The sequence below is a fragment of the Leiobunum rupestre genome, chromosome 9 (genome assembly GCF_980474605.1).
Source record: "Leiobunum rupestre chromosome 9, qqLeiRupe1.1.hap1, whole genome shotgun sequence".
Classification (NCBI taxonomy): Eukaryota; Metazoa; Arthropoda; class Arachnida; order Opiliones; family Sclerosomatidae; genus Leiobunum; species Leiobunum rupestre.
In genome coordinates, this window is record NC_143392.1 from 25983089 (window position 1) to 26005989 (window position 22901).

General features: G+C 36.8%; 1 protein-coding gene across 20 annotated transcripts in view; it reads right to left on the reverse strand.

Moving 5' to 3' along the window:
• Window positions 1-21522, reverse strand: part of slo (calcium-activated potassium channel slo) — a 116082-nt gene extending 94560 nt beyond the window's left edge. For all 20 annotated transcript variants that reach the window (XM_090157606.1, XM_090157595.1, XM_090157607.1 and 17 more), the window contains exon 1: window positions 20288-21522. In XM_090157606.1, coding sequence (XP_090013732.1) covers window positions 20288-20719 — 432 coding nt within the window. In that variant the 5' untranslated portion in view covers window positions 20720-21522. The remainder of the gene's footprint in view (window positions 1-20287) is intronic.
• Between the last annotated feature and the right edge of the window lie 1379 nt (window positions 21523-22901).

Sequence of the window (22901 nt, forward strand, 5' to 3'; positions counted from 1 at the left end):
TAGCCTTCTATAAGACCACCCAAAAAACCATCATCTGGGGACGATATTAACCTTTTTTTTTTAAAGTAGAACGAACTGAGCCGAGTTTAACCCACATTCTAGAATATTTCCCCATTTCAGAGGGCGTTCAAACTTTCGGAGAATCTTGAAAAGAGCGATTATAAGAACTTATAATTTTCTGATTAATGCGTGCTTGCAGAAATCCTATCACGCTACGTGGGACGATCATCTCTGCCATTCTTTCTAGCGTTGAAGGCGGCCCGCTTATACGAAGAGATTACAGCCAAAGCGCGTCACGAGGTCTCCTAGCGAACGATTATAGATTCGGAAACGATAGTATTAATCAATAGTTTGCTGTTTTATAATCACTTATAATACGTTATTTAATGATCAATTAGATCGATTTTGTGAAGATCATTTTAAAGTGCCCACAAAAAACGTTAAAATCAAATCGCTTATGTGTTCCTTTAAATAAAGGATACTTTTATTTTTCGAAAATACGTCCTTTTTTACTCGGTGGCTGCGACTGAACGAAATTCGTACAAAAGTTAAAATCTTTCACGTCACAGATTTACGCCAGCAAGTTCTTTAAAAAGTATTATCGAAAATAAAGAGGTTTTGATTGTTAACTTTGAACTGAGCGAAGTCAACCACCCACTTTCAAAGGCTTTGGGAAATATGTAGATATGAAATATTATTCAGCTAAGCTAAGCTAATACCCGAGGGCCCCACTTTAGGCCCAAGTCATCTGGCGACCTGGAAAAGCAAAACGCCGGAACAAATCGTCGTAAATGGACGTATTTATATCCATTTCACGCACATTCCTACTTAGGATGTATATGAAAGCAAACAAACATCCGGAAATCTTTCATTTGTAACTATCGGTTCAATAATTTAGATTGATCAAAAAGGAATACAGAAATATCGATTGTAAAATATGCAAGAGGAAGTCTAAACAGCCTAATTAGAATGATAGTAATACGGTAAACAGAATTGAAGCCAATAACCAATTTCCCCCTATATCATGAATTAAATTAGGATTAATATATGTGATTGTGGTAGCCACGTATGACGTGTTTGCTATTTTTATGTATTGGTCTGATAAATTCAAATTCAGTCAATCCTATACTAATTTGGAAAATTGTAGCAGTTGTTGACATTTGCATATGCAACACCGTCGGCATTAATCAAAATATCAGAGTCATTTTCCCGATTAAAATTTTAATTTGTCTCGTACTATTTTTCACCCAAAACGCATTGTGTAATAAAAGCTGGAGGTTGATAGGTCTTGAAAAAGCAGCTGTAGGTACGTTTTTTTGGAAAAGTGGCTGAGGTTTTCTGATTCTTGATTAAGGAGCTAGAGATACGTGACGGTGTTTCCTGATAAAGCAGCTGGTGCTAGGTATGTGGTTTTTGATAAAGCAGCTGATGCTAGGTACGTGGTTTTTGATAAAGCAGCTGATGCTAGGTACGTGGTTTTTGATAAAGCAGCTGATGCTAGGTACGTGGTTTTTGATAAAGCAGCTGATGCTAGGTACGTGGTTTTTGATAAAGCAGCTTATGCTACGTATGTGGTTTTTGATAAAGCAGCTGATGCTAAGTACGTGGTTTTTTATAAAGCAGCTGATGCTAGGTTCATGTTTCTTGATAAAGCAGCTAGAGGTTCATGTTTCTTGATAAAGCAGCTAGAGGTTCATGTTTCTTGATAAAGCAGCTAGAGGTTCATGTTTCTTAATAAAGCAGCTAGAGGTTCATGTTTCTTGATAAAGCAGCTAGAGGTTCATGTTTCTTGATAAAGCAGCTAGAGGTTCATGTTTCTTGATAAAGCAGCTAGAGGTTCATGTTTCTTGATAAAGCAGCTAGAGGTTCATGTTTCTTGATAAAGCAGCTAGAGGTACATGTTTCTTGATAAAGCAGCTAGAGGTTCATGTTTCTTGATAAAGCAGCTAGAGGTTCATGTTTCTTGATAAAGCAGCTAGAGGTTCATGTTTCTTGATAAAGCAGCTAGAGGTTCATGTTTCTTGATAAAGCAGCTAGAGGTTCATGTTTCTTGATAAAGCAGCTAGAGGTTCATGTTTCTTGATAAAGCAGCTAGAGGTACATGTTTCTTGATAAAGCAGCTAGAGGTACATGTTTCTTGATAAAGCAGCTAGAGGTTCATGTTTCTTGATAAAGCAGCTAGAGGTTCATGTTTCTTGATAAAGCAGCTAGAGGTACATATTTCTTGATAAAGCAGCTAGTGGTACATATTTCTTGATAAAGCAGCTAGTGGTACATGTTTCTTGATAAAGCAGCTAGAGGTACATGTTTCTTGATAAAGCAGCTAGAGGCACATATTTCTTGATAAAGCAGCAAGAGGTACATGTTTCTTGATAAAGCCGTTTGTGGTAAACATATGTTCACAACGCTGGAGGTACATGTTTCTTGATGTTTTTGACAAGTTCTCTTGTACTTGTGTAAGGCTGTAAATTTCTACGTGCGGTAGATCGTACTTGAAGTCGTGCTTGTTACGAAAACATTGGTAACGTAACAATAAAGTTTAATTAAACTTTTTTAATTTTAATTAAAATTATGGCAAAGGGCTATAATTACTACGCAATGTAATTTTTACAGTTCCTAACTCTTCCTTTTATCTGGCAGTGGTGTAGCGAGGATATTTAGCGCCCAGGGCAAAACACCCAAATTTGCATCCCACTCCAGCTGCCAATATCGCGCATTTATATTATAAATATATTTTAATTCTTTAAGCGACTCTTTGGCGCCGCCAGAGCCACCGGCACCCGGGGTGGTTGCAGCCCTCCCCGTCGCTACGCCACTGTTCCCTGGCATTATTGTCGTGTATAAATAGAGTAGCGCAATTACTCGATGTAGTCAAAAGTAAATAAGAAAATCGATATCTGAGAAAGTAATGAAAGCTATTGCTCAAACATTCCAGAAACAGCGGAAGCGTCAAACTAAAGCATTCCGATCTTTTGGTGGCTAAGAAAAAATTCCATTTGGACGATCTGTGTAAAAATTTATATTATTTCGTAGCACCCTGACGCCAACTATCTTTAGAAAAATAGCACCGTTAGACCGTCATCCGTTCGATATCAAGGTTCCTATAAACATTAAAGCGTAGAAGCAACCCAAGGTTCGTAAAAATGATCGCCGCACTGTTAGTAAGTAACCTATACTATAAGTTTATAATATCACCTAAGAGAGAAGTATAAATATAGATCATTAAAATGAACTAGAGTTGTAAGTCGGGAAATTTGTCACGGAAAATTACCGAGGCCCTTTTTTTTCGGAACATTTTCCGTATTTTTCCGAAAAAAAGGTTTCAATAATAATCAGATAGGCTAATATTCAAGGCACCACCTTAAGCCTAAGTCATCTAGCGACTTATAACTAATAAATTCGGTTGAAAGTCCATTTCGGATTTATGCATTGGTCTGGATAATTCGATCAAAAAAATTTGTATCATAGTTTAATTTAACCCACTTCTAGAAAGGCTTAAGCAAAACAGAATTCCAATATTAGCAATAAAGAAATATTTCTTTAAAAAAAGCGATTTACGGCCAACCTTTATTAAGCGAATGAAAACCTTTATGGCCTATACACGCCAACCAAAATGGCACAGTCTCTGATGTGCCATTTACCAGAAAAAAGAAATGTTAATAATAATAGTCAGCTAGGCTAATACCCAAGGCACAACCTGGGGCCAAAGACGATTTGTAATACCTTTAAATCAGGTGGCCGGGCTACAATGTTGTAGTAGGGTGGTGGCAAGCCCTTCATGCCACGCGAGCCGATAGCTCCCTACACTAACTATTACCGTTAACTTCTACAAGTTTTTAGGGATAGGAGAAACCCCTTTAACCAGTGGGGGAGATCACTTGCAAACTCAGCGTAGTAGGAGTAGTTCCGAGTTTTCACCCAGTGCCACAAGCTGTGATCGAACCCGGCTTGCTGCGAGGCGAAATTGCTAACCACTCCGCCATGACTAGCATAATATTGTTTGCAAATTTAAATTTCGCGGCATTTTCACCTCGTTTTTTGTAATCCAAAAGTAAAACTAAACTTTTAGACTAGTCTAGAATAAAAAAACCCTTCAAAAGTAATTTATGTTTCAATATTTTATTTTTCTGATTTGCGGAAAATTTCCTGGAAACGTTTCCACATTTATTTTTTCCGGAAAATGAACAACTCAAAAATGAGCCATGTACATACCTTCGCAAACTCGAGCCAGTTTTCAATGGACGCTGTTCGGCTCGTGATTCCTGGAAGAAAAACCACGCCCCTTTAATATACGAAACAATTTTTTATACGACGAGCGAACGAGGAATTGCAAATGGCGGCTCGATCAAACTCCATTCGAACGTTTCACAAATATGAGACGAGAATTTTTTTGGCCCCTGTAAAATTCCTTCCCTTTCATCTAACGACGTAAGAAGAGCTATATCATCATTTGGGAGGAGCTCCAAAAATAGAAAACACCCAATATCGAGCATCTTTCGTTGAATTTCGTGTGACGCACGTTCTTGGTGTTAGTGGCGCGCAGAAATTGATTAAGTTTCTTTATACATCGTTTGGACATTAGTAACGTAGCAACCGTAAGTATGACACTCAGGTGAAGTTTTATATACACATTTTTTAATACGCTCGACCAAAATCCGAAATAGTCCTATCCGGTAATTATCTCCTCTCGGGTTTGAGGCCAAAGCTTACCTAAATTTAAAATACTCTCTTCACATCTGGAAGCAATTCTTTTAAATTTTCAGATATAAACGCGTTTTGTGTGAAGTTTATCAACGGGAATTTTAATTTTATGGTTATTATCTGATTGGTTTAATTTAAATTTGATTAAATAATAAGAAAAACCACCCACAAAGACCACTAAATATACAATAATAATTTGCCAGATTTAAGTATAGGTCGTAAAAATAAAATTGTATATATATATTACTACAAGTGTCATACTTTTTTCAATCCCATTACTTATGTTTTAAAATTGTTCAACGACTAACCTTGAATATATATAGAGGTACAGCGCGGCCATCGTTAGTGTTTACCAAGCACCGCTTTTTATCAAGCGTCAAAAGAATTAAATTTTCATTTTTCTCTTCAAAAGATGAATTGATCAGTTTCATCCTTCGTAAATGAAAAATATTTCCTCCAACTTTTAGTTTATTTTGACGCCGCTGGTTTGTTTGATGATTAAGTCAATATATTCGCAATTGATCGGTTTTAATTCGAGGATATTTATGCCCTTCAAAGAGAATCCAGTGAAGTGAGTTATCTAGGAGTATTTGTACTCCGAGGTAGAATGAAAACACATTCATCAATTTGGATTAAAAAACCAGTCCTCTAGAAAAAATAACATCCTTTTTTTCTTTGAAGTTTTTGCTGTACTACTACTCCGTTATGTATTTGCAGCTTGCTTGTGCTTTTGGCCTGTGTTAGTTGCCATGGTAACGCGCTTAGGTCGACCATAACCTTGGAGTTCTCGTGATTATTTCGAATTATTAAGAACGTTTAAGAATTAGTAAACGTAAAATCAACATTGACTGTAAAATAAATTTACACTACAGCGTTGAGAATCGTGACATATAAATTTGACAGACGACAAAACCCAAATGAAAATCAAGCTCAACGCTCTTTGAATGCTTCACTGCGACGTTGAATTTGTTGAGCAACCGTTGATAATCGTGTCGTCAATACCGAACTACAAAAATCTGAGAGTGCCCCATCGTGCCACCTCAAAAAGTATCTGTGCGCCCTTAAAAATATCATATTGTGCCCCGAGAAAAATATCCAAGTAAGTAAACAAAATCAATATAACATATCCAATTCACATATTATATTTAGTTAAGTCCAACTGTCCAAACTATGTTTTTTACTGTCGTGTACCTTGCTTTATTATATTAGTATCACTTCCACCATTTAAAGTTGAATGTTTTAGCTGTAGCAAAACATTAATATGGCACGTAATCAAGTAGAAACATTGACTATACTAACTAAGGTTAATTTTCCGTTCGGCCATAAATCTAAAGATAAACCTTATACATATTTAGCGACATGTAATGTTATACAAATCCTTTTTAAATCTGGGAGGAATCCCGCTTATAGGAAATGACGTAATACGGGGCGACCGGGGGCCCGGGCCAGCTTCTCTATTGCGGGCCAAACTGTTCCCGCGTCGGTGGAATAAGGGCTGCTTGTTCATATCCCAAAATTGCGTTACACTCGAACGAGCCCTGCGGGACTCATCCTTAATTTAAACTACATCTGGAAGCGACGCTAGCGACACGGGTGGCGGGCGAGAGAGGCGACAAGGAGAAAATTCCACCGGCGGATTCCCCCAAAATCAATATTCTTTCAACCGGACGATCGGGAAAGGTCACTGGGCTAAGGGATAAAAATGATCGCGCATCGACCCCGGTCGCGTGCATCCGCCCTCCTTGGCCCCACCCAGCTGCCATTTGATTATCCACCCGAAACTCTCGACGATGCTCTCATGAAAATTTCTTAATTCGTAACTTTTTTTTAAAAACGTTTTTAGGGATTTGACGATAGCTTGAAGGCACTATCGACTTCGCTTTCCAATAAAATGCTTTTGTTTTTGTATGTATACTCCTAAAACTAATTTTGTTTGCTACTACCCTTTATTACTAAAAATAAATTTCAAATTAATAGTCACAATTACAAAAAGTTTCTATAGAATGGTAATCGAGATCGTATAGAATAGTTCCCTTACATTTCTATAGAAATTTTGTAGAATTGTAATCGGAATACTATCGAAAAATTACCTACATTTTAGTATTGTAATCGGAATACTATAAAACGAGCTACATTTCTATAGAAACGTTTTAGAATTGTAATAGGAAATTTATAAAAAATTATCTAAATTTCGATAGAAATTATAAAGTTATGTAATCGGAATCTTATAGTAATATGACATACATTTCTATAGAAATTCTATAGAATTTTAATCTAAATACTACAGAAAAATGACCTACAGTTCTAAAGAAATTCTATAAAATTGCAATCTAAATACTATAGAAAAATGACCTACATTTCTATAGAAATTATATAGAATTGTAATCGGAATTTTATAGAAAAATGACTATAAAACCCTTTCCCATAGTACCATTACACGTGGGACTAGAAAGCCCTTTTTCTAGTACCATTCCTCAATAGGTTGCTTAACTTGTTTCATAAATTAAACATAAAACTAAGTGTTTATGATTCATACTTTTAATAATTAAAATACCAGTATTTCGGCAAGATATTTCAGCATTGCGGTAGATGTACCGCCATGAAGTACCGCTTTTTTCATAATTAATTGATACCTCCCACAAAAATCGGGACCTATTTTAGTAGCGTATTATATTTGGGAAAAGAAGCGTTATATCGGAATAGGCCATTCTAATCACGGCCCGCCTACTAATTTTTTGCTCGCGTATGTGAACAAGGTTTAGCTTCCGCTTTCTGCAGATTTTCAAGCCTTTCTCATTTCCGGACGGGAAATTGCGGTGAAATATTTTCTGTTGCGCGCGAGATGGGATGGACGGACATTCAATCACTTTCAGCTCGTGGTCACTTAACTTTTGGTACCAAACAAAACGCCTGTTTCCTGTTTTGGTTGGATTATATTTTTTAAAACTATTAAATATTTTTTATTATAATATTGAAGAATTAGATTTCGGATTTATTGCGTGATTCTCAATGGAGAAAGTATTATCTGTAATTATATATCTATAGAAAAAAACCTATAAATTCCTCCTTTTTTTCTATAGTTTGAGTTGTTAGATTTAGGTGCCACCTCATGAAAATGTTCTATAGAAATTCTATATTATTGTATATTTATTTACGTTTTTCGCTAGTTTAAGAAAGCAAATTTAGAATTTTTCGAAATTGTAATTGTATAGAACAAACCTAGAAATCCCCTTTTTTCTTTAGTTTGAGTTGTTACATTTACATGCAACCTTACAAAAATGTTATATAGAAATTCTATGAAATTTTAATTTTATAGAATCAACCTAAAAATCCTTACTTTTTCGATAGCTTGAGAAATTTAATTTATAATTATTTTTAAATTGTAAATGTAATCCTACAGAACAAACCTACAAATCCTTAATTTTTTTTCTAGTTTGAGTAAAATGTTCGGTAGAAATTCTACGAAATTTTTATTGTAACTCAATAGGGAGCTAACAGTTATACGTCACACAATGTCACCCATAGTTTTTCCTATTAAAAAAAATTATCCCTGACACGGCGGCCACAGCCCAAGTTACGGACGAGGGGTAAGACACTCTACGAACTCGGTGTACACTGCCGTACCTTTGAAAGTGCTAAATGGAACTCTCGAACTCTTGAAAATATGTACCTTTAACAGTGCTAAATGCAGGAACTCGGTGTACAGATTATCTGAGACTGTCTTACCCCTCGGTTACGGAGTGTTAGTTTCCTATAGAACAAAGCCAAGTCTTTTTCCCTTATGATGAGTTGTTAGACCCTTACAAGCCTTTTACTTAGAAATTCTGGGTTTTTAATTGTATTTCTATTGAGTTGTTAGATTTAGATATAAACCCTTACAAAATTGTTCGATAGAAAATATGTAAAATGGTTATTGTAATTGCACGTATTACATGTAAGTTTAATGTCCCCAAAAAATGTGTAATCATTCTAAAGTTAACTCTCAGTAAATATTTAGACTGCGTAAAACTAAGAACTTATGGGAAACGTCATTATAGATTTTTTACTAGTACTTGTAGGATAAATTTCCACGGTCAGTCTCTTCGCGAGTTGTTTTTAAAGACGTAAAAGATTGTATTGATGGAGCCAAATAAGATTTTTGCCGCAGTTCATTTGGTGCACTCTCTTTTGGGGGGATTTATCAATGGCAGAAGCTCTACAAGTAGAAGAAGTGGGGAAAAATGTGGCGAGGCGAAGAGTGATTGTATACGACCTTATTTCACCAGAGAGGGGGAAAAATAAAATTTAGTTGGGAGAGAAAAATCTAAAAAGTAGTTCCGAGGGTAAGTTGGCGACGGGCCAAAGCACGTTTTTGGCGGTGGAAAAGCATCTCAGCATTCCTGGCGCGGTAAAAAAAATTATATTCCAGGAGAAGTCCCTCCTCTTTCAATAATAATGGCTAAACTATCCTCTATTTTCAAAGAAACCCCCATCATGGTGTCGTCGATGCGAAAGAAAATGTCCCACTGAGGAAAATTCACCGAAAAATTGAGAACATATCCGAAAGGAATTTGACAAGATCCCCCCGTAGTGGATCCTCTTCAATATCTCTGGCTCGAGTTTCCCCTTTTAAAGAAGCCCAATCGGCGGTAAAAACTGACCAACTGGGAGCTCTGAATTTTAACCTCACCTACTCGCCTTTTTGCAATAATTTTAACAGTTCGTACCATATTTTCAATAATTCTGATAGGACTTACCATATTTTCAATAATTCTGATAGGACTTACCATATTTTCAATAATTTTTTAACGTACTAACATTTCGAACACATCTTCCACCCATAAAGGATATTAGTCGCCTTTGTTTAAATTAAATCTGGACGTTGACAACGGAAATTTTTGGTGGTTTATTTTTAAAATTATCTTTTAACTTTTATAAACTCGCCAAATTCTTGAAACAGACATACATAATGCTAAAGAAATAAATTTTCCAAAAATGCCATAATTTTTTAGTTTGTATACCATAATTTCGTTTTTACATCTGCTTGTCGTCTCAGACTATAGAAAGCTTAACTATAAGGTATAATTTTCAAAAGTGACTTTATTTAAATATAAACTTATCGCTGAATGTTATTCGTTTGATGTGAGTTCGCTGGTTCTTGATCATCCTTGGAAATGAGTTACGAAAACTAAAATTGAGTTAAATGAAATACATTATTACCCTAACTTGCTTGAACAATTTCACCGGGAAAATACGGGAATATTAATAATTAAGTTTCCTTAAAATATTAATTAATATATTATTATTAATAACTAATATATTTTGCTTCCGCGGTTTGGCAATAAATTTACACCAATTTTAATCTGACTCTTGTGACCTTGGTTGAACTCTTGTGACCTAGCTTGGTCTTAGATGGGGTCATTTTTTAATAATATATATATATACATCCGCTTACAGCCGGTTCAGACGAGGCTGATAAACCCTGATAAATAGCTAAAGCTAATTTTTAAATCGGCTTACTCTAGTTATTCTGAGCTTAAAATATTCTAAACTTAGCTTATTTTATTGACCACTTGCAAAGGTAATTACAGCTATTCGATTGCTTAAAAATAGCAAGAATTTAGTCTGAGAACTTAATGTTAAGTTAAAAGGAACCACCTATGGACTGCATTGTAAAGGTTGATAAAATTAGCGAATAAGTAGATCTAATTATTCGCTAATTTTATCAACCTTTTGAAAACTTAATTCCAATTAAAATTTACGACAGAACAGTTCCGAAAATTCTCCTTCTTAAGTAATTATTTTGATTTTTAGTAAATTGTACTTTGGGGCAGCTAAGAAGTTCCGGGAAATGGTCGAAAACATTCCATGTAAATGTACGTACAACGCGGTACGGGCAGACGGTAAAAGTGAACAGTACACTGACACTCTTTCCCTCTCAGAAAAATAAATGTTTTATCAACATGTCGCCATGGCAACTGTACTCGGCCTGTTTTTGTTGACTTTGTCGCGCTCCGCGTGCGCTGGGAAAATTTCCGAGTGACATCGAAGCCATTTTATTTCATTTTCGCTTATGTTCCTAGATTTAAATTACTTTACTTAACTTCGAGTAAGTTGGAAATTACTTCAAATGAATTTTGTCGAATAAAAACGAAGTGGACTTGGAGTTTTGTACTAATTGTCCAGTGGAAAAGCACATGAAATCGATAGTTTCAACAGACGCAACTGGTCATTGCGGGCTTGTACGCCATTGATCGGCTGGCCGACCCCGAAATTTGAAAAAATGCCTTCTTCATTGCGTCAAAAATGACCTTCGCAGTCATTCGTTAGAATCGTTATAACTAATAAATATTCAAACCATTCGTGTAACGTAAAACAATATACCTGACCAAGTAAACTATTAGAATTGAAAAGATAATTCCACGGAAAGGGGTGTGTATAAATACTGGGAATTCTGGGGGGAAATTATATGGTCAAAACAGGCCTTCCAAAAGAGATAATTAAAGGCATATTTACATTGGAGAACATTTTTACCCAACCTTGTTGGTGAGCAGTTTCGATTTGAGTTCAATAAACAATTTTAATTCATAATACAAAATAATGTAATATACAAAATACAATAAGGCTTAACATAATTATAATGTACAGTATATCCACTACCTACGTAATCAATCAAGGCCCGTGCATGCCGAAAAAAATTTGGTCTTTCAAATACTACGCAAATTCCCGCTGGGTGCGCATCGCTAGCTTAGAGCAAGAGTCAAGCAAGTCTGAAAACCCCTATTTGAGAACACCAGCTTTAAGTTCGAAATCTAGCATAATAACAATGACAATCTAATAATGAAAATTGATAAAAATAGAGTGAAAATATATATTGAAAATTTTGTACTGAGTCACCTTAATTTAAAAACACTCATGGATTCTCATTTTTAATTTCTTTCAATAGTCACGTGTCTCGACTTACTTGACTTTTGTAGCGGCATGTACGACGAATCTACTGCTCAGGCCTTGTCTACAGCATAGGCCATGGTGATAAATCACGTAGTCTACGGCCGGTAGTGGCTGCATCGCAGCTTCGTAGGACCGCTTAAGTATTTTTTTTATAAATCTCAATATTTATATTACCATATTTTAAAATCAAAATATTTGTTAATCTATATCTATTGTTTAAAGTTGTATATTTGGAAATTAAAACTTTTCGAAATTTTTAGCCAAGCCAAGGCTTAAGAAAATCTTAAAATTTCATGTAATTTTATACTCGTTAATAGTTTTATTTGTGTATTTCGATTTTAAAATAATGTAATATAAATATTGAGATTTATAAAGATCTTATTTTTAGTCTTGATGATGGCACTAATAATATAATGCCGAAAATAGTCGACTTATCTGACAATTTTAATGATTTTTAAATAAATGTTATGTTTTTACTTACGCAATAATTCGTGAAGGAAAATTGATTGTATTTATTAAAGCAGCGTAAGGTTAGAACGATCAGGTTATAAATTATTTTTATTGATTTTAATTGGTTTTGTTTGTTGATTTTATGTAATTTTTAAGTTTTCGACCTGTTTTTCTTTAAAAATTCATTGATAATTCGTAGTAATGTAATCTTTATTAAATTATTAATTAAAAATTAAGATTAATGATTTTGCTCTAAATAGACATTGCTAAAGAATATTTTCAAAAATACATTCATGTCAATGATTTTTAAAATAATAATAATTATTATTATTAATTAGAAAACTTCTGATCTTAAAAATACAATCGCGCGTTAAATTTGAGAAAATCCCAGCGGAAAACGTTAATGGTAAAAATGCGTTTTCTATTTCAGTAACAGTTGATATCCTTCTTTGCGTCCAGTGCGTAATCAGACCAATATAGCTCTCATGTACTTGTCATTATTTTAATATTTTTCAAGAGTTCCCCCCGTTTACGAGGCTGCCATATAAAAGGCGCACTGTCAAAATCCAACGATAAAAGCCCGCTATTTAAGCGATAAGCTTTAAATGTACCCTTTCGTTGCTTGGAACTCTGACTACATGTATGGATGAATGGACCCGTCGCTAGGTAGCGAGGGTATCCTGCTTATTTCCGGTATGCTGAAGAGTCATGTTAAACGGTTAATTGCGGGTGATAAACCAGGAGGAATGCCCCACGGAATCCAGAAAGCGCCATAAAATTCTGGGGTAGTAAAAGTTCACTCGGCTCGTTCCGTAGTCTAGTGCCTGTGTAATACACGCTACAAAGTTCATGCCCTCTTTAGATTTCGGAATTCGCGGAATTATTTTGATAGCGTTACTTCAGAATTTATCGTGGCGCCATCTACGATTATTTTTTGAAAGCATTTACTATTTAGGTTTTGTAGAGATGCGAGAAACTACATACTGACGTGGAGTGGCGAAGTGGTTAGCACTTTCACCCCGCAACTGGGTGAAAGCTCGGAACAACTCCTTCTGTGTTGAGCTTGCAAGTTCTCTCTCATCGGTTTCCCCTTTCCATCAAAACATGTTGAGGCTAACGGTAATAGTAAGTGTAATTAGTAGCTGTTGGTTCGCGTGGCATGAAGGGCTTGCCACCACCCTACTACAACATTGCAGTCAGGCCACCAGATTTAAAGGTATTAAAAGCCGTCTTTGGCCCCAGGTTGTGCCTTGGGTATTAGCCTAGCTGACTATTATTGTTAACATTTATTTTTTCTGGTAAATGGCGCATCAGTCACTGCGCTTACTCTGTTCATAATACTGAAGTGGTGTATTAGAGGCTGTGCCATTTTGGTTGGCGTGTATAGGCCATAAAGGTTTTCATTCGCTTAATAAAGGTTGGCTTTTTAAAGAAATATTTCGTTATTGCTAATATTGGAATTTTGTTTTGCTTAGGCCTTTCTAGAAGTGGGTTAAATTAAACTACGATACAAATATTTTTGATCGACTTATCCAGACCAATCCATAAATCCGAAATGGACTTTCAACCGAACTTTTTTTTTCTTGGATACTCATTTTGTCTAAGTGCACAGAGTGCTTCTACGCAACCAATAAAAAAGTGATTTTATAGTCCACATTAGCATACACACAGCCGAGAAACCACATAATTGTGATCAATGCATCTGCGCATAAAGATGCTTTGATTAATAATAATAATCAGCTAGGCTAATACCCAAGGCACCGCCTTAGACACAAGTCAGCTTGCACCAGATAACGCATTTTCAGGACAAATCATTTCAATACGTTCAGTGTAGTTACACAAGCGGAAGCTACAGTCATTTGATTCGCCACGAAAGAAGTCACTTGAACGACAATCCTTTTAAATGTGACCTGCGCGTTGAAGCACCGTTTAATTCGCCACCAAAGAAGACACACGGGAAAGAATCCCTTCGGATCCAATCAGTCGGTTACCAGGCCAGATATATAACAAATTAAACCAGAAAAGCACGTAACACTTAGAAGGGGAAGGCCCACGAATGCCAAAGTTGCAACAAGATCTTCGATACGAAACAACTCCTTCTAGTTCCACTTCGAATTCATAGTTTTCCCGGAAACCAAAGTTGCACTTCGAACAGTCCCTTCTGAGAACCAGTGCAACCAACACCGTCACAACCAAAGAAAATTTACATCCCTTGTCGTCAAACGGGAGTTAAGTCTTGTTCGGTGCCACTACAACTTACGTCGATTGCGCAAATTAAAATTTTCACCGAAAAACGCGACTGCAATCACGCCGTAAAACCCGAACCTGTCGAAACTGACACAGAGCCAACTGAGTACGAAGGCATTAAGAGATAAAAAGTTTTCGGCAGCCAATGCTTCAAAGTAAATGTCAGCTCCATCAAAAAAAGCCTGTTTATGACTTCACGGAGCGAGTGCTGCAATACCACATTATTGCGGATAATTAAAAGGTTAAATTTCATCTTTCACTAAATAAACGTTATTTAATTAAACACAATTCCTACCTAGCAGACGAAATTTTGTAATTACACTTACGCCATTGCCAAATACGTGTAGAATAACTATTTAGCAGACGACAATATTTAAAGGCACGAGAGTAGACGCAACTTTATTGCGCACAGACTGTTTTCTAGGAATTCTAGCACGGGATTAAGGTCATTTACCTCAGTCAAGAAACTAAGGAAGGTGCCATTTTTGCGCCACTAGGTGGGATCGACTTATGTAAAACACATAATAAAATAATAAGCAACCTAAGTAACACTTTGAAGGTACATTCATATATTCCAAATGAACCAAAAAACAAAACTTTTTGAACCCGAAATTTTGTTTCCAGGAATTACAATGATTCAAATATTTTCAAACACTTATTCCTAATTTGAAAACAGCTAATAGAAACCACTTCTATGAAATTGCGCAATTAATGATCATTTAATCCAAGAATTCCTCGTAGGCTTAAATCCAGAAAGCTGGTTGCTATTCTGTTATAATTACGCGCCGTCTTTGTTTTCTCCAAATTCACAATATCAAGTTGGGCTCCGAAAGACTGAATATCTCATTTAGCGTTCACGTTTTTGGACGCGAATCAAGATAGGGATAGAAGACACCGTAATTAGTTTCAATGCTCCAGATACCGACAGCAACAAAACTTTCGATTTTTCAAAAAGATTAAAGACCTATTCACTTCAGAGCCAAATTTTTTCAAACATTGTTCGCCATCACGGGTTACAAACCGAAATGTTCAGTGTGAATGGAAACAACATTTCTACAACGTGTTGGACCCCAACCAACGCGTTAGTTGGACATATTTTGAAGAAGGACCCATCATTCGTTGCAATAATTTAAATTTAATACTTTTATCAAGAACCCATTTACGTAAGGAAGAACCTGGGATTGCGGCTAATAGCTCCTGTGTCAAGCTGTTATACATAACTTATACTGACCTTTTGAATAAGAAACATATTCCCGAAAGTCTAAGTTTCAAATTCAATAATAACCACCTTTAAGAAACCAACCGCGTGGTTTTAAATAGTCAGTTTTACAATTTTGTTAAAGTAAGAGTTATTTTAATAAGGCTTAGTTGCTGCGTAAAAACCAGACTTGCGGTGGAGATAGAATAGTAACAACTCGCGATGAATTCTCAGTCCTAAGTCACGTAATGATTTACGCGGTCATTGCCAAAACAGAAGAAACATTAGCGTTGCTACAATTACATGTCATAATTATGATACGTGAAAAACTTAATAACGTATTTAATGTTATCGATTAGTATATAAAACAGGAATTGGCTATTTTAACCGGTAGATGGCTGTCCCTTTTTCCCTATTCAAAGAGTGAGAGCAAGATCTATTTGAGGTTACTGAGGACACTCCACCTTCCAGGCCTGCTAGCATGATCTACTACCTAAGCGACTCTTTACCAAACCCGGAATAGACCATTTTAACCGCTAGATGGCTGTCCCTTTCCCTATTTCATTAAGAGGACAGCGTGATCTTATTTAGTTTAGCGAGAACGTTCGACTCTACCTTCCAGGCGAGCCCCCAAACTCGAAATCTCCTATTTTGGCCTCTAGATGGCTGTCCCGCCCTTTATCCCTTTAAGAAGGCAACTTAAAGCGAGAGTCTGTTGCTAATCAAACAGAGGGGGAACCCACAGCGGCGCAAGTGCACGAGGCAGCGCTGGCGGGAGAAGAGATAAAAGTAGAACGAATATAAGGATATAACAGTCGCGGCTTCTCGTTTGTACGTCGGGCTGAAACGAGACGCAAAAGAAGCAGGTTCCTAGTGAGGATCGATCCGCCGGAGCGCGCGGGAAGAAAGGAAGATGAACTCGGCATTGCCCGGGTTCTTAGCCCTCTCGCTCTCTCGTTTTACATTTTTTCTCAGAAATTGCGTTTTTTTGCGGGCATCCGCACTCCACACTCTCGACTTTATTTTAAGACTTTCGCCCGCTATACCGCGAGTACATTAAAGAGCTGCCCTCCGTTATTTTATTTTCATCTCAACGGAAACCACAGCGACCTCACTGACATATTCCGTACCCTTCAATTAAAATCTATATCTCTAAGGTTTTATTTATTCTGTAAAGGGATATGTAAATACCTTAAGAGGATATTTAACATAATTACTCATAAGTATGCCCTTAGCTCTATTTCTTCACTAACGGTTTGTTTCACAGATATTGCGTCATCCGTACCCTACGTAATATTTGACGTCATATTTGATGTCATATTTGACGTCATCGAATCTCAAATGCCGATAATGCCGTCGTATAATTAGCTCTACGTCTGATAAACCGACGGCCATTATTTTAGTAAACAAACCGGTTTGAACCAAGGCTTAGGGGCTTAAATATAGTGTCAAGTTCTGTTAATCTAATTAATTTGCAAATTAATGAAGTTCTCGGAGACTCACGTTCTAAAATAAATTTTCATTGTCAAATAAAAGAAGCAGGTTTATTGGAAAAATAGTTGAAATTCAGGTTGAGCTTTTCTGGCGCATCTACAAGATTGGAGTATTTGCGTATTCTTTTGAGCCTAGGCCTAACTCTTCTAGGCTTGATATGGGTTTTAATAACGCTGGTGGAATATCCCACTTCGACGACTTGTTCCATTTTCGGAAAGCGATCACTTATTGGTCATTTTCCCCAACCTTTTATTTTTTTAATTACTCATTATTTAACTTCATCCGCACAAACCGAGCGAGTTTATAAATTTCAATAAAGCTACATTGGGCTGACTAAAATTCCGACGCAAAAAATTCCTTCTCAATTTAGAGGTTTTCCATTGGCTTAAATAAATATGTTAGTAGCCAATAGTGCGACTCCCAAAATTACTAGGATTAATAAAAAGGTTAAAATCTAACATAGTCCACCTTTTTACTGGTTCGTAGTGAAACAAACCGTTAGTGAAGATTTTTGAATGTAATAAAGGTACAGTGGCATACTTATGAGTAATTATGTTACATATGCTTAGAGTTGTTAATTTTCCGGAAAAATCAGAAAAATAAAAAAATTAAACAATTTTTAAATTACTTTTTAAGGGTTTTTAAGGTTTTTATCTATTTATCGATATAAAATGTCTAATAACAGTAAACATACTACAAAACCTTAATTGTGTTACATTGTTAACCAGTTTAAACTAGCCTAGAGGTTTAGTTTTACTTTTAGATTCGTAAAAATGAGGCGAAAATTCCGCTTTATTTAAATTTGCAAACAATATATTAGACTAATCACGGAATGAAAATGTGTTTTTATTTTTTTTTTCGGAAAAATACGGAAACGTTTCCGGAAAAAAGGCCTCGGTCATTTTCCGCGGAAAATTCACCGACTTACAACACTAAAATACCTACATTCTATACTGTAATTATTTCTATAGGCTTTCCATGGAATATTATATAAGGTGTAAGAGCTTCTACGTAATATACAATATCTTTAATTTCTATAGACATTCTATGGAATCTTATCGTAGTCTATAGCAGGTCTAAGGTTTCTATATAATATACAGTCTCTATAATTTTTCTAGTCTTTCTATAAAATCTTAGAAGTATATAGAAGCCCTAAGGTTTTCTATACAATCTTTAAAATTTCTGTGTACTTTCTATGAAATCTTATAGAAAGTCTAAGATTTGGTATCGAATGCCCTTTAATTTTTATAGGTTTGCTATTAACTCTTACAGAATTCAATAGATCTAAAATTTTCTATAGCCTATAGAGTGTTCTATAAATATTTCCGTAGAAGATCTATGAAATCTCAGAAATATATAGAACTCCTATGGTTTTCTTAATAATATTTAGTGGTCTATAAATATTTAATTTTCCATGGCTAGATGATATTGGTCCCAAATATCTATAGAAAATAAACAGAATTCCGCTTACAGTTGTATAGAACTAGATAGTAAATTTTTAAGTGTGAGACAGAATATTAATGTAGCATTTGCATTGACCCTAACACCGTCGAAAGCAGGTAACAAAGGTATTGTTTATAAAAATTTCTACATATAACTGACGAAGTAAGATAGTTAGATATGTTAGCTTTCAGACATCGCATAGTGTGAAGTTAGCTTAGTCTTCACTTTTATAGATTTTACTTCCTATAGTAAGCTTAGTTCGATCTTATTATTGCCACTGACAGGGTCAACTGCACCATTTGGACACAAGCTGGACAATTTAACCTTAGTCTGTTGAAAATGGAAATCAAGGGTAAACATTTATCGTATTTGGTAATTACTTATGTAATAAATTGGCCCTTACAAAACATTGCTTATTAAAATCTTTAGAAAACCATGGACATTTTCTTAAAATAGTTGCTTCAGAATACCTATAGAGCAAATAAATAAATAAGCTAAGGTATTATCTATAGTAAGAAAAGTCTTTTGAAAGACATTATCTAAAGGTTTTCGCTATCAATCTCCATAGCATACTCCAAGGATATTATTTATTTTTGTCCATAGATAATCTTCACAAAATAAGAACATTATATTTTTCGGAGGGTCATTTTTCTAAAGATATTTGCTTTAAAATTCGTACAGAGCAAATATACTATCTTTAGAATAACTAAGGTATTGTCTAAAGAACGAAAGGTCTTTGGAAAAACATTATCTAAAGGTTTTCTAAATTAATATCTATAGCATACGACAAGGACATTTTGTTTTAATTTAAATAAGCACGGAATATTTATCGCAGCGCAATTTTTCTAAAGATATTTGCATTGAAAATTATCTATAGAATTACTTAAGTATTATCTATAGAAACCTTATGCGTGTTGTTTCTACGCCTTGAGTACCCAGTGACTATAAATCGGTCCAGGTGGCATTTATCCGCTATATTTTCAATGGGTGTGTTTTATTTACGAAGTTGTCGAAAATCACTTAACGGCTGCGCGTTTCCTTTGAGACGGAAATGTGGTTGAAAACGGAAACTGTTATCTCGGATAAAACCTTTACATCGGACTCACCCTTCCACGAAGAGGAAAGCCCGAGTGAAAGAAGCTTCAAAAGACAGACCATTGACCGTTTATTCGCGAATTAATTAAAAAATTAATAAATTTTGCTATTTGCTGTATATGTTTAATAAAAATTATAGTATGACCCTTTGTGTGAATTGTCGTTTTGGTTATTGTGTTTGCACGCGGTACAAATATCGGTTGGTTACTGTGGTGTATTTTCTAACGGAATTTTACCCCTGGCGTACTTAAATGAAAGGCTATTTAAGTAATCCCGTTTCTAACAACTAAGTTGATACTGGAGAATATTTTGGTTCCGCGGAATGCATTGATTTGTTCATCTAATTTTACGTCGTTTGTCATTCGCTTCTGATACGGAAAGGTTCTCGAAATGCGAAATGATCGCGCGATCGACAGAGTGAAATGAAATTGATTTAGGCCTGTTAATGTTTAAACAAAAGGTGAAATGGTTAAAAATTAGTAGTCAAAAAACGTCAAAATTAAGCCTGATGGACAATGTAAATAAGGTAAGTGAAAAGTGCATCATGCGTTCGTTAGAAAGAGAGGTGAACTTACGCGTCAGGGGACTCATCCAATCAGTGACTCTCTGTCGAAGGTCTTAACCGGAAGACGGAGGATAAACGTGGTAAGAGTGGGGTGGAGAGGGAAGTGACCGCGCGGGGCGGTCGCGGGAACGGAGGTGGCCAGTCAGAAGGAAGGGTGCACTTACCAGGATCCTTCCCGTGGTCGTTTGACCCGAAATGAGTTCTCCCGCCCAGTCTTTGGCTTCGGTCATGAAGCCGATTTCAGTAGCTTCCCCGGCCTTCTTGTCGTTCCTGGCGGGTGGCGGCGGCGGGCCACCTCCGGGCGGTGCCACGCCACCCGCTTGTTGATTCGCCGCCGCCGCCGCGGCCGCAGCGGCGGCACCCGACTGTTGCAAGGCTAATTGCTGCGTCTTGTTGGGCGCTTTCTTCTCCTTGCCCCGGCAACATAAAAAGGCGAAGGCCCGCCATAACAAGATGATGAACAGTCCCGCCAGAAAGGTGAAAATACTCGATAACAGAAAGCACCACCATTTGCGTTCTAGTAAACACTTATCTTCGGGACTCAATGTAGACGTCAAGTTAGCACTGGGATCAGTAGTGCTCATCTCTTCCAACATTTAAGCGCAGTTTTTGGAGGTTCGTTTTCGTATACGTTTTAAATGAATTCTTAATTATTTAATTCCCCCCTTTTAAAAAAAAGAACAAACGTTCTAGGAGTTATATCGTTCGGAGGGGGGGGGGGATTTGTGGTTTTATTTGGATAGAATGTCTAAATAAAAAACGCGAGGGGGGGGGGGGATTTTTGGTTGAGCCTCTCAGAGGCCAAAAATACCAAAAATCTGTTTGAAAAATTGTCGGGGTTATTTCGAAGGTTTTTTCGGAGAGGGGGAAAGAGAGGAAAGCAAAAGAACGAAACGTTGAACCAAAAAACGCTAGTTCTTGTGGACTAGCTCTGGCCGGAGTAGAAACTCGAGGTCCTTAGGTAGAACAGGGGTGGCTTCTTGGACGCGAATTCCGATGCTTGTCCCGTCGGGAACATCGCGTGAATTGTTGGCAGGCGAGATCGACGTCACCATAACGTATCCACTGTCGCCTGGCTCGCGGCTGCAGCCGGCGTCCGACCCGGGCGTGCTAGCATTGTGTCATTAGAAAGCTTCGCCAGGCCTCGGAACCAACCGTGAACTGAGAGACGGAGAAACACGCGGACTGAACGGAGTAGCTGAGACCGCCGCCAGTGGAGAAACAGTTTGAGCCGCGAACCGTATTTTTAACGAAAGCGACGATCCAATTTCGACGAGCTGAGCTTCGAAGGGTTTCCCCGCTTCAACTCTGCTCGAAAAGGCTTCGCACTCGCGATTTTAATAAGCGCCGATCTTCCGACTTAAAACAAAACGTTCTATTTTAAAACACTCGTTCCGGGTAGACGCTGTTTTTCCGACTAACGATCCGCGGTTAGGTGGAAAAACGTCGATCGTTGCGCCTCCCGACGTAGGGCTCTTTATTCCCGTTAGAGGCTAGATCGGCGCTGCGGTCGCCTCTCCCTGGAGAAGCGGAGATAGCTGCGGAGCGCCGGCTCGTTGAAGAGAACGAGAAAATGGAAGCGAAATGGCGGGGAAGGAGAAGCCATCGCGCCTGCGCTGTCCGCCTCCCGTCGGCCCAACTGCGCGTTACTGCCTTCTGAAGGGAACGGGAGGCTGTTGCTTCTTTTCACGCTTAGATTAAAATCGCTCTTTCGGACGCCATAGATTTTCGAAAGATTCTCCACTCTCTCGATGAACAGATGGCGCCACCGGCAAATATTATACGGCCTTTAAACTTCGACTACATAGACGAAGAAATATACTTCAGTTACTAAGGACATGCTAGTTGTTTCTTTATTATTTTTGTTGGCATTATGATTACGAAGTTTCGTTGATGGCGGTAATTACCAGTAATAATTTATTTAATATTTTTAAAATAAGTTCTTTCAGAAACAATGCGACTCTTTATATCTGTCAATTTTGTTTTAATATTCAATATATTGTAGTTATTTTGCCGAATTTAGCGTTTTAATATTCAATAGGCCTTGGATTCAAGCATCATTTAGCTGGCGAAGAAGATTACTAGCCATCTTCACTTGGAAGTAATTAACAGCGCCAATTTCACTTGCGGCGTATGTTTGAACTTCGTCGGATCGATAATTTTTCCAAATGGTAAGGAGGTTTTTGATCCTGCAAAACAATGATGGGCGTGCTCCTCTCATTTTAGAGCGGATCGGAGCGTTTGGAGTCAGAGTGAGCGGTAACTTACAACTAATTTAGATCAATCGAGCGAAGTTGCTCCGGGTTAAAAAATTATATTTTACGTTGATTTTTCAGAATTTTCAATTATTTTGTTAGTTTTACCAATAATTTGTTGACTAAATATGTAATACGATAAAATTAGTTTAAGTTTTCAGTGTTTTTTAAAACTATTATTACTTTTATATATTCGTTGAGCTGTTTGATTAGACTAGTGGAGTTGGTTATTATTAATTGAGCTGAGCGTGAGAGAGTTTTGCAGTAATCAATTTAATAATGAATGAATGTGAGAGTGGGCATTTTCTTTTGAAAATTGAGAAAACAGATTAAATAAGCCATAAGTAAACGCGTTTATGATGCCTATGAGAGATACATTATCAGAACCGCTCTTGAGATAAGCGTGAGTAACAAATATGCCAGGTTAACATGAGCGGCTTATGAGCTGAGATTGGATTTTCAAAAAATGCCCATCAATCTGTAAAAAGATTCTTGTTTCCACTCTAGCAACGAACGATGTCGC